Genomic DNA, 17,464 nt, shown 5'->3' on the forward strand with positions numbered 1-17,464 from the left:
CATATCTGTGAGGGTTTCCTCCCACAGTCCGAAAGACGTGCTGGTTAAGTGCATTGGCTGTGCTAAATTCTCCCTCAGTGTACCCAAACAGGTGCCGGAGTATGGCGACTGGGGGATTTTCACAGTAACTTCATTGCAGTGTTAATGTGAGCCTGCTTGTGACACTAATAAATAAAAACTTTAAACAAATGAAGAGTGCTGTATGGATGATTTTATTGAATGCTTGTGTAAGCTTTTGAAGATTTAAGTTGCTGTTGTAGTGGGACATTTGGTTTTCCTGTTTTTTTTAAGAGCATTGGAATGTTTCTGGTTATTGAAGTGACAGATAGGTGGGATTGCTTGAGATAAGACCATAAGATATAGGAGCAGCATTTGGCCCACCGAGTCTGCTCCGCCATTTGTTCATAGCTGATTTCTCAGCTCCATTCTCCCACATTTTCCCTGTAACCTTTGATCTCCTCACAATCAAGAATCTATTGCTGTCTACTCAATGACCTGGCCTCCACAGGCTCCCTTGACAATGAGTTTCATAGATTCACCACCCTCTGGCTGAAGAAATTCCTCCTCATCTCAGTTCTAAAGGGTCACCCCCTTTACTGAGGCTGTGCCCTTGGATCCTAGTCTCTCCTACTAATGGCAACATGTTCTCCAGGTCCACGCAATCTAGGCCTATCAGTATTCTAGAAGTTTCAATGAGACCCCTCCCTCCACCCCCCATCCTTCTACATACAAACCCAGAGTCCTCAAACGCTTGTCATACGTCAAGCTTTTTATTCCCAGGATCGTTCTCTTGAACTTCCTCTGGACCCTCTCTCAGGCCCGGACGTCCTTAGATATGAGGCCCAAAATTGCTTGCAATACTCCAAATGTGGTCTGAGCACAGCCTGATAAAGCCTCAGCAGCGCATCCCTGCTTTTGTATTCTAGTCCTCTTGAAATGAATACTAACGTCGCATTTCCTTTCCTAACTATCAACTCAATCTACAAGTGCGCCTTAAGTGAACCCTGAACTCGGAGTCCTAAGTTCCTTTGCACTTCCGATTTCTGAATTAGGGCTTTAGGTTGGTTTCACAGGTCGGTGCAACATCGAGGGCCGGAAGGCCTGTACTGAGCTGCAAGGTTCTATGAATTTTCTTCCCACTTAGAAAATAGTCAACGCCTCTATTCTTCCTACCGAAGTGCATAACCTCACATTTCTGAATACTGGAACAGACTTGAAAAGGAATAGCCAGATCAGCTGAAGTGCGTTAAATTTCCAGCAGGAGGGTGTAATGTTCAATCCATGCTGGTAAAGAGTGCACAAATCAAACAGCAGAGTAATGCAGTTCATGCGCCAAAAGTTTTGTTAATACTAGTTACGTTTGCTCAGGGTGAGAGGGTATAATTTTTAAAATGGCCCTCTTGAAATCCCCCCGATAAGGGAAGCATGACTATGAATTGAAACCATATCTTTAGCTACCGATGAACGTAAGACACTGCACATGCAGGAATCTGAAACAAAAACAGAAAGATGCTGGAAAATCTCAGCAGGTCTGACAGCATCTGTGGAGAGAGAATAGAGTTAACATTGATTCTAGACGACCCTCTGGGTCATCTCAACTCAATGCACACCCTCAAAACTCTGACAAAGGGTCATCTCGACTCAATGTTGGCTCTATACTCTCTCCACAGAAGCTGTCAGACCTGCTGAGATTTTCCAGCATCTTTCTGTTTTTGTCTTTAGCTACCGTATCTGTTTCCCTCCCTCTTACCCCAGTCCAACTAACAATGAAGTCTCATTTACTTTCTCTCCAACCCATTCTTACAGTTGACTTTCTTCACCCTTTTTGTTGATGGTTCCTGGTTGCTTTTCCATAAATGTCTTAAACCTAAAAGTGACCAGTATTTTCAATCCTCCAAACCAAATGTAACTCCACCTCATTTCTCATTTGGGCTGGAAACACACTGAACAAGAAAGATCACTTGTCCATGCTGAAAGTTTCCTCCTTCCCCTTGTTATCCTATCTGTGCTGGAATAATTAGCACTATATGGATCAAGGAAATTTGTAAGATAGAAGCTCTGGTTAATTTAATGGGGGGGGGACACTTGGGAAGGTGGAGGGAATGAAGCTGTCTGTGACTATGCTTCATCTTCATCCCAGTTCCCAAGTCAAGTAAAGTTTGAGAAGTTTATTTATTAGTGTCACACGTAGGCTTACATTAACACTGCAATGAAGTTACTGTGAAAATCCCCTAGTCGCCACACTCCGGCGCCTGTTCGGGTTCACTGAGAGGGAGAATTTAGCATAGCCAATGCACCTAACCAGCATGTCTTTCAGACTGCGGAAGGAAACTGGCGCACCCGGCGGAAACCTACGCCAACACGGGGAGAGCGTGCAGACTTTGCAAAGATAACCCAAGGCTGGAATCAAACGCGGCTCACTGCTTTGTGAGGCAGCTGTGCTACCATGCTGCCCCGCTTGTGGTGGCACCTTGTTTTAAGCCATTCTCCTCCCACCCTTCACTTGAGTGCACTTGAAAGTGAGGCCTCGTTTCCCTGGTGTCTAGCTTGATGAAGACGAACATCTCACCAGGGCCATCCCCACACCCCCACTTCTTGCCTTCAAACAACCGCACAACCTCAAACAGACCATTGTCCACAGCAAACTACCCAGCCTTCAGGAGAACAGTGACCACAACACCGCACAACCCTTCCACAGCAACCTCTGCAAGACATGCTGGATCATCGACATGGATGACATCATCACACGTGAGAACACCATCCACCAGGTACACGATACATAGTCTTGCAACTCGGCCAACATTGTCTACCTAATACACTGCAGGAAAGGATGTCCCGAAGCATGGTACGCTGGGGAGACCATGCAGAGGCTATGACAACAGATGAATGAACGTCGCTCGACAATCACCAGGCAAGACTGTTCTCTTCCTGTTGGCGAACACTTCAGTGGTCACGGGCATTCAGCCTCTGACCTTCGGGTAAGCATTCTTCAAGGTGGCCTTCATGACACACGACAGCGCAGAGTCGCTGAGCAGAGACTGATAGCCAAGTTCCGCACACATGAGGACAGTCTCAACCGGGATCTTGGGTTCATGTCACACAATCTGTAACCCCCGTGACTTGCCTGGGTTTGCAAAACCTCACTTACTGTACTGTCTGGAGACAATACACATCTCTTTAACCTATGCATAATACTCTTTCCACTTGCATTGTCTGCACCTTTAGGACTTGAATAGCAGGTTAGTTGTAAAGATTCGCATTCTAATCAGTAATCTGTAAACTGTCTGTGCTTTATATGCTCTGTCTGAGGCCAGAACTCTCCATTCACCTGACGAAGGGGCAAACCCCGAAAGCTTGTGAGTTTGCTATCAAATACATTGGTTGGACTTTAACCTGGTGTTGTGAGACTTCTTACTGTGTCTAGCTTGCCTGGCAGGCTAGGTTAAAATTACACACACTGTTTCCATTTGCTGCTTGAAATATTGTCCTTGACTCATCGGAACCTGTGTTGCTTTGCTTGCCACTGTGCATCCTAGTCTGTCTGCTCCTCTATTTCTCTGTCCTGTGAACTTGCCCTTCAAGCACAGGCCCAACTGTGGCAACGTGAGCAAATATTGTGACTCTCGGTGATTTTTTAAAAAAAAATGAGACCAACTAATTTTAGATTCGCTCCTCCTTTCCAATGGGTCTTGCACGATTTTCAAAAAATATTGTAGTTGGAACAGAATGTAATGAGAAAATTCGATGTACGCTGTTCTGCTGTGTTAATTGTGTACCTATGGTGATAGGCAGATTGGTGCAGTCGTGCTGTGTTGTACAGCATAGAATGTGCAGAATGGAGGATGTTATTGTTTGCCATCCTGCTCACCAATCATTTGCTTATCCATTCTTGGCAACGAAAGTTAAAAGGTAGCAATGGGTTAATAAAATCAACTAGTTTAAATTTTACACAGTACAAAAGGTTTCAAGTGCTACTAACAATATGTCTAACTCTAAACCGAGTAACATAAGTTATCATCGAGTAACACGTACAAATCATATCCCACTGCAGCTAACCTTTTTCCTATTTTAGAAAGTGTACCGTTCGTAAAGGCGGAATGGTTAAATGTGTAAGTCCATTGATCTATGTATTCAACCACTTTTGTCCAAAACTATGTCAGAATTTTCTGAAGTCATGAAAATATACAACCTGCGTGAAATGTCCGGTCCAACTCGCCTATCCACACGTTTTCCTGCAGCGTACACTTTAACCTCTGATAGAAGATTCTGCTTCTCCCACTCTGTGTTGCATTGTCTGTAAGCCTTTCAAATGCATAATGTTAAGGTATAAGCATGAATGAATCCGTTTTTTTAAGACGCACCATTTTACATGCATAAAACTGTAAACATTCAAGAATGGCTGCAAATCAGAATTAATGGCGCATTGAAATGGAAAAGGGGATGGTATTAAAAACTGAAGTTAAGGAATATAAAGTTTAGTAGATAAAGTTTATTTATTAGTGCCACAAGCAGGCTTACATTCACACTGGAATGAAGTTACTGTGAAAATCCCTTAGTCGCCACACTCTGGTGCCTGTTTAGGTACATGGAGGGAGAATTTACAATGGCCAGTGCACCTAACCAGCACGTCTTTCAGACTGTGGGAAGAAACGGGAGCACCTGGAGGAAACCCACGCAGGCACGGGGAGAACGTGCAGAATATGACCCAAGCCGGGAATCGAACCCACGTCCCTGGAGCTGTGAGGCATCAATGCTAATCAATGTGTCACCCTACTGTCCCATGTAGGAACTGTTGCCCCATTGGTAATAGTGGGAAAGGAGACAAGAATTGTGAGGCGAATTTAGATGTGGAAAGGAAAACAGAAAAGGGTCATCGCGATCTAAAAAACGTACAGTTTCTCTCTCTCTCGTCACACGTGCTATCTGACATGCTGATTATTCCAGCACTTTGTTTTTGATTTCAGGCTTCCAGTATAGAGTCATTATAATTATATTGTTTTACAGGGGTAAGATGAATATGTTAGGTTATAGCATGACTAGGTTAGGATTGTTTTCGCTGGAGTTCAGACCAATGAGGCGGGGATCTCCATAGAGACTTATAAAATTCTAACAGGACTAGACAGGGTAGATGCAGGGAGGATGTTCCTGATGGTGGGGGAGTCCAGAACCAGGGGTCACAGTCTGAGGATTCAGGTTAGACCATTTAAGATGGAGATGAGGAGACATTTCTTCACCCAAAGACTTGTGAGCCTGTGGAACTCATTACCACAGGAAGTAGTTGATGCCAAAACATTGAATGTATTCAAGGGGTGGTTAGATACAGCATCTGGGGCAAACAGGATCAAAGGTTATGTGGAGAAAGTAGGATTAGGCTATTGAGTTGGATGACCAACCATGATCATGATGAATGGCGGAACAGGCTCAAAGGGCCAAATGGCCTCCTTCTATCATCTATGTTTCTTTAAGTGCTCAGAAGTGATAGGGTTTCTGCAATAATTTCAAAGTGGCTTTCTCAACAGGTATGCTTTCAGTATGCTTAAGGCAGCATTGGATTTAATTCTAAAACTTGAAATGAGCCAAGAATGTAATGAATTTTATAGTTTATTTATTTGTTAGTGCCACAAGTAGGCTTACATTAACAGTGCAATGAAGTTACTGTGAAAATCTCCTAGTTGCTACATTCCGGAGCCTGTTTGGGGGCAATAAAGGAGAATTTAGCATGGCCAATGCACCTAACCTGCATGTCTTTCAGACTGTTGGAGGAAACCAGAGCACTTGGAGGAAACCCACCCAGACATGGGGGGAATGTGCAGACTCTGCACAGACAGTGATCGAAGCTGGGTCCCTGGCACTGTGAGGCAGCAGTGTTAATGACTGATGCTCCCCTCTGGCACAAAGAGCCAGTGACCATAGAAAATGAGATTTCATAACTATTGGTGAGGATCAAAATCAATCGAAAGATAAAAGCACATGACAGAAAGAAAACTCAATCAGTGGGTGGATGAAACAATGGGCAGGTGATGGGAAATTTAAATTACATTCATAACGCAAATTAAACATATTCCCAAACTTCAGAGTGCCCAAGAACTTTAGTGGACAGAGCAATAAAGAAATTACAAACGATGCATGACATTTCAATCACATAACAAGGTAATTAAGGCCAAGTACAAAACTATAGAGCAGGAACATACAAGGCTGCTAATGCATGAACGCAATGGTAAAGGAGGAAAAGTGGAGACAGTTGAGATGAAGCCTTATTGAAGACAAAATAGCAAAGATACAGAATGCATCTAGACCATGTCCATTAGTGGAATGAGGATCACTCTTCCCTATATCATTAAAATTCTGGATTCTGCTATTGGGCGCAGTGTCTCTGTAACCCCACATGTTTATCTTGCTAATCCTCCAGATAGTAAGGGGCAATTTGACATGGCCAATCCACCTAACCCACACATCTTTGGACTGTGGGAGGAAACCGGGGCACTTGGAGGAAACCCACACAGACACAAAGGGGATGTGCAAACGACACACACACACACACACACACACACACATAGATGTTCCTAGAGCTGTGAGGCAGCAGAGCTAACCATTGTGCCAGCGTGCCATCCACACGAAAAAAAAATGAAGGCTTAGTTATTGTCCATGTCGGTAACTTTTAAGTTGGCTTACAGGGAATTAGATGACAATGTAACTTGATGGTGCAACTGTATTTGGCGTTGGGAGTGCTTCTCTCCCTGCATTGTACAAACAGAAGAGCTTTTTTTGTTGGAATGATCAAGAATTTTGATCATGTAGAGTTGGGGGGGGGGGTAGCTTTAACCGTGAAGCATAAATTTATGATCACCAGAAGGAAAAGGTTAGAATTTTTTTTTAATGTAGCAAGTTGTTAGACACGGAATGCCCTGCCAGAAATGCTAAGGGAAGCACAATCTATTTAAAAGGGAAGTAAATAAATATTTGCAAAAGGCAAGATAAAATTTGGTCTGGGAAATGGGTCTTGGGCATCTCTGAGAGCTCAATGGCTGTGCTGCAATACCCCGTGTTTCTGTTTTTTCTTTATTCATTCCTGGGATATGGAAGTCACTAGCTGGCCAGCATTTATTGCCCCTCCCTGCAACCATTTAAGAGTCCACCACATTGCTGTGGCTCTGGAGTCACATGTAGGCCAGACCAGGTAACGACAGCAGATTTCCTTCCCTAAAGGGCATTAGTGAACCAGCTGGGTTTTTATGACAATCAACAATGGTTTCATGGTCATCATTAGATTTTTAGTCCCAGGTTTTTACTAAATTCAAATTTCACCATCTGCTGTGGTGGGATTCGAACCCAGGTCCCTGGAGCATTCTGTTGGGTCTCTGGATTACTAGTGCGGCCACAACACCACTAAGCCACTGCCTCCCCCTTGGCCTTAGAGCGAAATGGTTCTTTTATTTTCTAGTGACTCGTCCTTGCTATTGACTTGTCCTGTCATTCTTGTTACAACTTGATGAAAGTGGGGATATTTATTAAATTGTATATTTCAAAATGAACCCATTTTGGAAGCATTTTTACCAGTATGTACTGGCTTGCAATGAAAAGACAGTAGAACCTCAATTATCCATCAAAATGGAGGAGTCACAGGAACACATTCATATAGAAATTCCCAAGTTCCATTCAGTTTGCCCCAACAACAAGTGAGTTGATCAATCATGGCAATCTATTGCTATCAATTGGAATAATTGAATAATTAAACTTCAAACATGGAGTCCCCTTGCCTCCCCTCCCAGGCCCCCCCTGCCCACCCCCTTCTCGCTCCCCCCCCCCGCCCCCCACCTCCAACCCCACACCCCCCCTATACTGATTGATGGATCAGCCAATGACAGAGCAGGCTCAAAGACCTGAATGGCCTATTCCTGCTCCGATTTCCTTTTGATTACCTGATCTATTTTCTGGCATTTGTAGGTCAGACCAAAGATTTTCCTTTCATTGAATTGTATATTCTTGGAGAAACTGCTTGCGGCTGACAAACTCACGATTTCTTGGCTTAAAGCTAAAAGTTAAGAGCAGCTTGGATAGTTATCCATCAGATACTTACCTGGCCCGATCAAAGAACCAAGATGTGAGAATGCAAGAACATAAGAACTAGGAGTAGGAGTAGGCCATCTGGCCCCTCGAGCCTGCTCCACCGTTCAATAAGATCATGGCTGATCTTTTTGTGGACTCAGCTCCACTTACCATAGCCCTTAATTCCTTTACTGTTCGAAAATTTATTTATCCTAATCTTAAAAACATTCAATGCGCCTTAACTGCTTCACTGGGCAGGGAATCCCACAGATTCACAACCCTTTGTGTGAAGAAGTTCCTCCTCTACTCAGTCCTAAATCTGCTTCCCCTTATTTTGAGGCCATGCCCCCTAGTTCTAGTTTCACCTCCCAGTAGAAACAACTTCCCTGTTTCTATCTTATCCATTCCCTTCATAATCTCACATGTTTCTATAAGATTTCCCCTCATTCTTCTGAATTCCAATGAGTATAGCCCAGTCTACTCAATCTCTCCTCATAAGCCAACCCTTTCAACTCTGGAATCAACTTAGTGCATCTCGTCTAAGTGCCAGTATATCCTTTCTCAAGTATAGAGACCAGAACATAGAACATTACAGCGCAGAACAGGCCCTTCGGCCCACGATGTTGCGCCGACCAATTAAAAAAGCAATGACCCTCTAACCTAAACCAATCCCTTTCTATCCATAAACCTATCCACGGATCTCTTAAACGCCCCCAAACTAGGTGCATCTACAACTGCAGCAGGCAGGGCATTCCAATCCCTCACCACCCTCTGGGTAAAGAACCTACCTCTGACATCCGTCCTATATCTACCACCCCTTAATTTAAAGCCATGCCCCCTCGTGCTAGCTTTCTCCATCCGAGGAAAAAGGCTATCACTGTCCACCCTATCTAAACCTCTAATCATCTTATATGTTTCAATAAGGTCCCCAAACGGTACACAGTACTCCAAGTGTAGCCTCACCAGCATCGTATATACAGCTGCAACATAACCTTCCTGTTTTTAAACTCCATCCCTCTAGCAATGAAGGACAAAATTCCATTTGCCTTCTTACTTACCTGCTGCACCTGCAAACCAACGTTGAGGGTGACATTTATTTCAAAACACAAGTTTGGTTTACCACCAGGAATTGGAGCCAATTCTCTAGAACCTTTTGCAGATAATTGAGGTTTCACTGTAATTTAGAACCTTGTCCAGATGAAGAATGTAAAATTAGTGTGGATGGGAAGAAAGAGGAAGATATTAGCAGAGATATGAACAATGAGAAAAAGAAATGGCAGATATGGTCTAGCTGCCATTACCCGTAAGAGCAGCTTTGGTGTAGGATAGGCTTGTGCTATAGCCATTGCCACTGGCTGGGTGATCCTGTTGAGCTGCTGAAGCTGTTTTTTCCATAATTTCAGGAGGCCCTTTCCATCCTTATCCACTTTCACACCAGTGGACCACGTCCCATCAGGGCAGAAGGAGAAGGTCATTTTCTCTGTCTGCTTTCTAAACAAAATTATTTTCACAAGAGTTTCTTGTCAAAAGCAGTTGCTGTTTGGTTTTTCATAGAACATAGAATCCCTACAGCGCAGAAGGAGTCTGTTCGGCCCACCGAGCCTGCACCGACCACAATCCCATCCAGGCCCTATTCCCGTAACCCCATACATTTATCCTAGCTAATCCACCTGACCCTAGGGTCAATTTAGCATGGTCAATCCACCTAACCTGCTCATCTTTTGGAGTGTGGGAGGCAACTGGAGGAAGCCCACGCAGACACGGGGAGAAGGTGCAGACTCCGCACAGACAGTGACCCGAGGCCAGAATTGAATCCGGGTCCCTGGTGCTGAGAGGCAGCAGTGCTAACCAGCAGTGCTTCGACAAAGGGCCATCAGGACTTGAAAGGTCAGCTCTTTTCTCTCCTTACAGATGCTGCCAAACCTGCCAAGATTTTCCAGTGTTTTCTCTTTAGCCTTTAGATTCCAGCATCCGTGGTAACTTGCTTTTATCCAGTGCCGCCCAAAAGATTCAATTCTTTCTGAGAACACATTTCTCTTCAAGTAAAGTTTATTTATTAGTGTCGCAAGTAGGCTTACATTAACGTAACTGCGATGAAGTTACTGTGATAACCCCCTAGTTGCCACATTCCCGTTTGGGTACACTGAGGAAGAATTTAGTATGGTCAATGCATCTAACCAGCACGAGTTTTTGGACTGCAGGAGGAAACCGGAGCACTCAGAGGAAATCCACGCAGTGACAGGGAGAATGCGCAAACTCCACACAGACAGTGACCCAAGCTGGGAATCGAACCCAAGTCCCTGGCATTGTGAGGCAGCAGTGCTAACCACTGTGCTGCCATTATGGTCATTTGCATTCGGTATTGATTTCTTTTAAGGTTAATGCAGCACGGAATGAACCTGAAAAGCACTTAGTCATTTTTTAACCTGAGCAGCAGATTGGCAGAATTGAAAATAGGCCACCTAGTGTAAATATTGTGGCTCACGCCAACCTGGTGACCACATAAAGGACTGGGAAATCTGACCCGATATTAGATGTCATTTAATTAATTGTATTGCTTGGTAACTGTTGACCAATGGTTAAATATTACTTCTTGATCGATTGAAGAATTTAACTGAATAAGCCAGGGTAATCATGAGATGGAGGTGCCAGTGTTGGACAGGGGTGGGCACAGTATGAAGTCTCACAACACCAGGTTAAAGTCCAACAGATTTATTTGGAATCACAAGTTTTCAGAGCACTGCTCCAAAAACTGACCTCACTCGCTTGATGAAGGACCAACACTCCAAAAGCTCATGATCCCAATTTAACCTGGTGTCGTGAGACTTCTAATGTGGGTAAGTTAACCAAGCCAGGGTTTTGGGTTGCTTAAGAATTTGATCTTTCCTCCATGGAATACTGTCGGACAATGATTTCTTTGTGGAACACCAGCTTTAATGGAGCATAAAACAAGAGTAGAAAAAGCATTGGAAGTCACCCCTTTAGTGCTGATCTTGACCCTACTGTAATGACATCTGTCCTGCACACTTGGGTCAAATTATATGTCATTATGAACACAAAAGACCTCATGACCCCAAATGAGTTGTACCAGTAATTCTCCATAAAATGAAAGTTAGGCTTTATTTTGTACCCGACAGAGAGAAATTCATGTTCTTCCAAGCAGCTGTTTCTAATAAAAAACAGCTCCTCTACTTCTCTGGCGTGGGTGAATATCTGTACTAACGAGTAAAGTTTAACTCACTTGAAAGGGCATCGAGCTATTGCCTTTGTAAGGGTTGCAACGTGGTCAGCAAACTGTTGCCAGTCATCTAAAAACCAAACGGTTGTGTGTGTCTGCAACTGTAGGGCCACCTGCACCTGAACACAAAACAGAAGCACAGGACAAGTTAGACAAGAGCCAGGTCAAAATAAGATAGACAGGTCACTGCTGCCAATTTACTTTCCTTCACCTGAAACACACAAAAATATTATGGTACGATTTTTATTTCAAATGGAGCAAAGCAATAATTGTCTTCAATACTTCCAATTTATTAGCTGTTTGTGCCAACCAGCAATGGTTAGACAAAATTAAAGCAATTTGTTATTGTGGTTTTGATTTGATTTGATTTATTGTTGTCACATGTAGTAGTATGCAATTGTTTCTTGCACACTATATAGACAACGCATACCATACATAGAGCAGGAAAGGAGAAGGTGCAGAATGCAGTGTTATAGTCATTGCTAACGTCCCCTCCAAGCCACCCACCATCCTGACTTGGAAATGTATCGCCATTCCTTCGCAGTCGCTGGGTCAAAATCCTGGAATTCCATCCCTAACGGCATTGTGGGTCAACCCACAGCACATGGACTGCAGCGATTCAAGAAGGCAGCTCACTACCACCTTCTCAACTAGGGATGGGCAATAAATGCTGGCCTAGCCAGCGATACTCATCTCCCACACATTAATGTAAAACAGTGTAGAGAAAGTTCAACTTAATGAGAGGTAGGCCCATTCAAAAGTCTGATGGCAGCAGGGAAGAAGCTGTTCTTGAGTCTCAAGAAGTCTTGAGCTGTTCTTGAGTGAATACTCACCATGTCAGACTTAATGGTGTTTCAGCTGGCTTTAAATTCGATACATGAATACTATGGCAATCTGAAGTTGGTGATTCCCCTATTTGCAAGTGGGAAGCCATGGTTAAAGGGTGTGTGGGTCAGAGATGGGCTTGAAAATTGGTGCTGCTGTTATAGCCCAAGTCTCCTTCAAGTATGGGGTCACGCTAGGAATATGGATTAATTTGACTAGATGTCATTTACTTGATTGTGTTACTTGATTGATGCTGAAAAATTCCTTCCTGACCAACTGAAGAAATTAACTGATTAAGCCCGGGTTTACTTGGGGAAAGGAACAAAGCCGGGGTTCAGGGTTGCTGTAGAATTTGTACTTGTTTGTACTGTACTGTAGGCTTGTACTCGTTAGAGTTCAGAAGAATGAGGGGAGATCTCATTGAGACATATAAGATGATGAATGGGATGGATAGGATAGAGGTGGAGAGACTCTTCCCGCTCAGAAAGGACAGTAGGACTAGGGGGCACAGCCTCAAGATAAAGGGGGGGCAGTTTAGAACGGAGTTGAGGAGGAACTTCTTCACTCAAAGGGTGGTGAATCTCTGGAATTCTCTGCCCGTTGAAGTGGTGGAGGCTGCCTCGCTAAATATTTTTAAGACGCGGGTTGATGGGTTTTTGATAAGAGAGGGGGTTAAGGGTTATGGGGAGAGGGCGGGAATGTGGAACTGAGCCACGACAGATCAGCCATGATCTTATTGAATGGCGGGGCAGGCTCGAAGGGCTAGATGGCCTACTCCTGCTCCTATTTCTTATGTTCTTATGTAATTTGTGTAAATTCCTTCCTTCAGTGTAACACTGTCAGACAAAGATTCCCTTATGGAGCATCAGTGATAATGGAGCATAAACAAGAGGGGAAAAAGCACTGGGAGTCGCCCCTTGAGTGCTGATTTTGATCTTACTGTACCTGGTACACCAGAAATTATCCATCCCTGGTTGGCCTGAGAAGGTGACGGCTGTTCAAGAACCGCTGGCAGAAGTTTGATACAATCGAGTTGCCTGTCGCAGCAATTTAGAAAATCTTAGAAATCAACTATATTGCTTTTTTTGTAGTGACTGGGCTTGAAAATCGACATTGTAATTGTAAAATAACATTGTAAAAGATACAAAAGTCTGAGATCATGTACCAACTGAGTCAAGAACAGCTTCTTCCCTGCTACCATCAGATTTTTGAATGGACCTACCTCACATTAAGCTGATCTTTCTCTACACCTTAGCCATGACTGTAACACTACATTCTGCACCCTCCCTTTTCCTTCTCTATGAACGGTATGCTTTGTCTGTACAGCATGCAAGAAACAATACTGTTCACTGTATGCTAATACATGTGACAATAATAAATCATATCAAACCAAATAATGTGGACACTTCTTTTAAACTACTTACCTACACAGAAGATATTTCTATCTTGCACTCCCACCTTTTAGAAAGCAGTTGTAATTAGATTAGTTTGTTTAAAAATCAGTTATTTCCATTTACCATCTTAAACCTATGATTGTTGCAGTACAGTAGAGTGTGTTATACACACGGAGTTTCAATTTGAACTTTTAAAGTTTGAAGTAAAGTTTATTTATTAGTCACAAGGAAGGCTAACATTAACACTGCATTGAAGTTACTGTGAAATTCCCCTAGTTGCCACATTCTGGTGTCTGTTTGGGTCAAAGGCCTAACCAGCACGTCTTTCAGACTGTGGGAGGAAACCAGAGCACTCAGAGGAAACCCATGCAGATACGGAGAGAACGTGCAAACTCCACACAGATAGTGACCCAACCCAGGAATCAAAGCCAGCCCCTGGTGCTGTGAGGCAGCAGTGCTCACCATTGTGCCACCGTGCTGTCCTCTTTTGTACAGAAGGGTACAATCTGCATCGTCTTTCAAAGAACGAGACGGAATCTATTCAACGTGAGGCTGCGTTTGAGTGTTTAAAACCTGGAGAATAAATAGTCTGAGGAAAGCAAGTAGTTTAATTGTAAATAACAAGAACTGATGTGAAAAAATGATTTCATTCAAGACTCTGGTTTTATTCCACAAATCATTGAATCCTTACAGTACAAATGGAGGCCATTCAGCCCATCAAATGTACACCATCTCTCCAAGACAGCATTCCCACCAGTCTGTATCCCACATATTTACCCTATTGATCTCCCTACCTACTGATCTTTGGACACCAAGGAGCAATTTATTATGGCCACTCCACCTAACCTGCCCACCTTTGGACTGTTAATCAGAGGAAACTGGGGCACTTTTTAAAAAAAACTTACCCAGGCCCTATCCCCTTAACCCCACATATTTGCCCACTAATCCCCCCAACCTACACATCTAGGATACCAGGGGGCAATTTAGCATGGCCAATCCACCTAACCTACACATCTTTGGAGTATGGGAAGAAACCAGAGCACCCGGAGGAAACCTACACAGACATGGGGAGAACATGCACACTCCACACAGACAGTGACCCAAGGCTGGAATTGAACCCAGGTCTCTGGTGCTGTGAGACAGCAATGCTAACCACTGTGCCACTGTGTCGCCCACAGTGGCAAACTTTTGATTGTCCTCTTGAGAGGATCATATCCTTCCCGTAATGTGAAAATCAGAACTGTACACAGTGCACTAAACTAGTGTTTTATACAGTTCGAGCATAAGTTCTCTGCTCTTGTACTCTGCCTCACCTGGCAAAGAAAAGTATCCCATATGCCTTTCCCTAATTACTTTCCCTGTCTTACTGCCTTCCAGTATCTGTGGGCATGGATGCCAGGCACATTTTCAATATCCGACCATTTATATTGTATATTTTATTGCTTATCCTCACCAAATTCATTAGCTGTCACTACATCCCTTGATCTGAATTTAGTTTAGTGGTCAGCTGCCCATCTGACCAGTCCACTGATTTCTTCCTACAGCTTTCTTCCTCAGTATTATTGAATGTATTCAAGAGGTGGCTAGATAGAGCACTTGGGGCGAATGGGATTAAAGGTTATAGGAAAAAGCAACATTCGGCTATTGAGTTGGAGCCATGATCGTAATGAATGGCGGAGCAGGTTCGAAGGGCCAAATGGCCTCATCCTGCTCCTATCTTCTCTGTTCCTATGTACCACGGGGAAGTCTCATTCGATATTGGGCGAACATTATCAGATCAGGAAATTTGACATTTCTGCTCCGACTCTTACCAATTTTTACAGATGCACCTTAGCAAGCTTCCTTTCCAGATGTATCACAGCTTGGTATGGCTCCTGCTCTGCCCAAGACCGCAATAAACTACAAAAGGTTGTGAAGGTAGCCCAGTCCATCACGCAAACTAGCCTCCTGTTCTTTGACTCTGTCTACACTGCCCACTGCCTCGGGAAAGCAGCCAGCATAATCAAGGACCTCATGCTCACTTCCACCTTCTTCCGTCGAAGAAAAGATACAAAAGTCTGAGATCACGTACCAACCGATTCAAGAACAGTTTCTTCCCTGCTGCCATCAGACTTTTGAATGGACCTACCTCGCATTAAGCTGACCTTTCTCTACACCCTGGCTACGATTGTAACACTACATTCTGCACCCTCTCCTTTCCTTCACCCCTATGTATTCTATGAACAATATGTTTCACTGAATCCCAATACACGTGATAATAATAAATCAAATCAATGATGTAAAGATGCACATACAGACCTCGTCCAAATCCGCACAGGTTAATCCAAGCTCCCGGCTGACCCAGGATTCCGAATCTTCAACTCTGTTACTTTCGGAATTCTTTGGCCGTTTCACGGGACTGTAAAGTCCCTTTTCCCTAAATAATCGAAGAAAGCAGTTACTGTTTGTTGGGAGGCATTGAGATTCTGCTTTCATACACTCCTAAATGAACATGTACCAGTTGTAGTTCCAGCAACACATTAACACAAAGAGTTCTGAAATAAAATCAGCCTTCAAAACATAGCAGAGATGGGATTTTCTATAGAAAGGGATTTCCTCAGAGGTGACCGCTTTAGTCCTGAACATGTACTTTCCAAAACAGAAGACTAGTTGTTAAGATAAAAGCAAAATACTGCAGATGCTGGAATCTGAAACAAAAACAGAAAATGCTGGAAAATCTCAGCAGATCTGACAGCGTGTGCGGGGAGAGAATAGAGCCAACGTTTCAAGTCTGGATGACCCTTCATCAAAGCCGAGCATTGTCAAGAGAAACTGAGTCTGTGTAGACATGAGTGCTGGAGCTATAAGGTCATATATAAGCTATAAGACCATAAAACACAGGAGCAGAGTTAGGCCACTCGGCCCATTGAGTCTGCTCTGCCATTCCATCATGGCTGATTTTTTTCTCATCCCCATCCTCCTGCCTTTTTCCATAACCTCTGATCCCCTTATTAATCAAGAACTACCTATCTCTGTCTTGAAGACACTCAATGACCTGGCCTCCACAGCCTTCCGTGGCAAAGATTTCCACAGATTCACCACTCTCTGGCTGAAGAAATTCCTCCTCTTCTCTGTTTTAAATGATCATCCCTTTAGTCTGAGGTTGTGCCTCTCTGGTTCTAGTTTTTCCTACTAGTGGAAACATCCTCTCCACATCCATTCTATTCAGGCCTCACAATATCCTGTAAGCTTCAATAAGATCCCCTGTGACGAAGGGTCATCTAGACTTGCAGCCTTGATTCTATTCTCTCCCCACAGATGCTGTCAGACCTGCTGAGATTTTCTAGCATTTTTCTGTTTGAGACTAGTTATTAAGTTGCTTACTTGTGCTAAAAACCAAGTTGCCCTCCGTCTCAGTATGATTCTCTGTATGATATGGGCAGACTATCTAATTGTGAAGCTTATCACAACTGTGCCTGAGTCAATCTCCTGATGTAATGCTATCCAGGAGTTTAAGTTGGAACCAGGAGCAGGAATCTCAAATCCATCCCCTACTGAAAGTACTGGACCTACATATGCTGCCTTCACTCCACACCAAATATAACATGAAACTTGGACTTTCCTGGTCTTTAGGACTTACTTGCATTTGGAGGAAAGAATGGGATTCTGTTGCATGATCATTAAAACATAGATATCTAGTCTTTTCTGTGGTCTACTTGCACCTTTCATGAAAGTTTTCTGCACATTTTGTGCATGTGGACTGTTACCCAACACTTTTTGTGATGGCAAAGTTCTCATTTATAAATCAAATGTATAACTGCATACAATATTAGAACCATAGAATCCCTACAGTGCAGAAAGAGGCCATTCAGCCTATCGAGTCTGCACTGACTCTTTGTAAGAATGCCCTCCCTCACCTGATGAAGGAGCAGCACTCCAAAAGCTCGTGGCATTTGTTATCAAATAAACCTGTTGGACTTTA

General features: G+C 43.5%; 1 protein-coding gene across 1 annotated transcript in view; it reads right to left on the reverse strand.

The window, feature by feature from the left end:
- Positions 1–3,260: 3,260 nt before the first annotated feature.
- LOC145354736 (structure-specific endonuclease subunit EME2-like) overlaps positions 3,261–17,464 on the reverse strand; it is a 32,953-nt gene continuing 18,749 nt past the window's right edge. Inside the window, exons 5-8 of the mRNA XM_080206188.1 lie at positions 15,802–15,919; positions 11,288–11,403; positions 9,348–9,537; positions 3,261–4,302 (exon numbers count right to left, since the gene is read on the reverse strand). Coding sequence (XP_080062314.1) covers positions 4,132–4,302; positions 9,348–9,537; positions 11,288–11,403; positions 15,802–15,919 — 595 coding nt within the window. The 3' untranslated portion in view covers positions 3,261–4,131. The remainder of the gene's footprint in view (positions 4,303–9,347; positions 9,538–11,287; positions 11,404–15,801; positions 15,920–17,464) is intronic.

The sequence above is a fragment of the Carcharhinus amblyrhynchos genome, chromosome 18 (genome assembly GCF_965287045.1).
Source record: "Carcharhinus amblyrhynchos chromosome 18, sCarAmb.v2.hapA, whole genome shotgun sequence".
NCBI classification, from domain to species: Eukaryota; Metazoa; Chordata; class Chondrichthyes; order Carcharhiniformes; family Carcharhinidae; genus Carcharhinus; species Carcharhinus amblyrhynchos.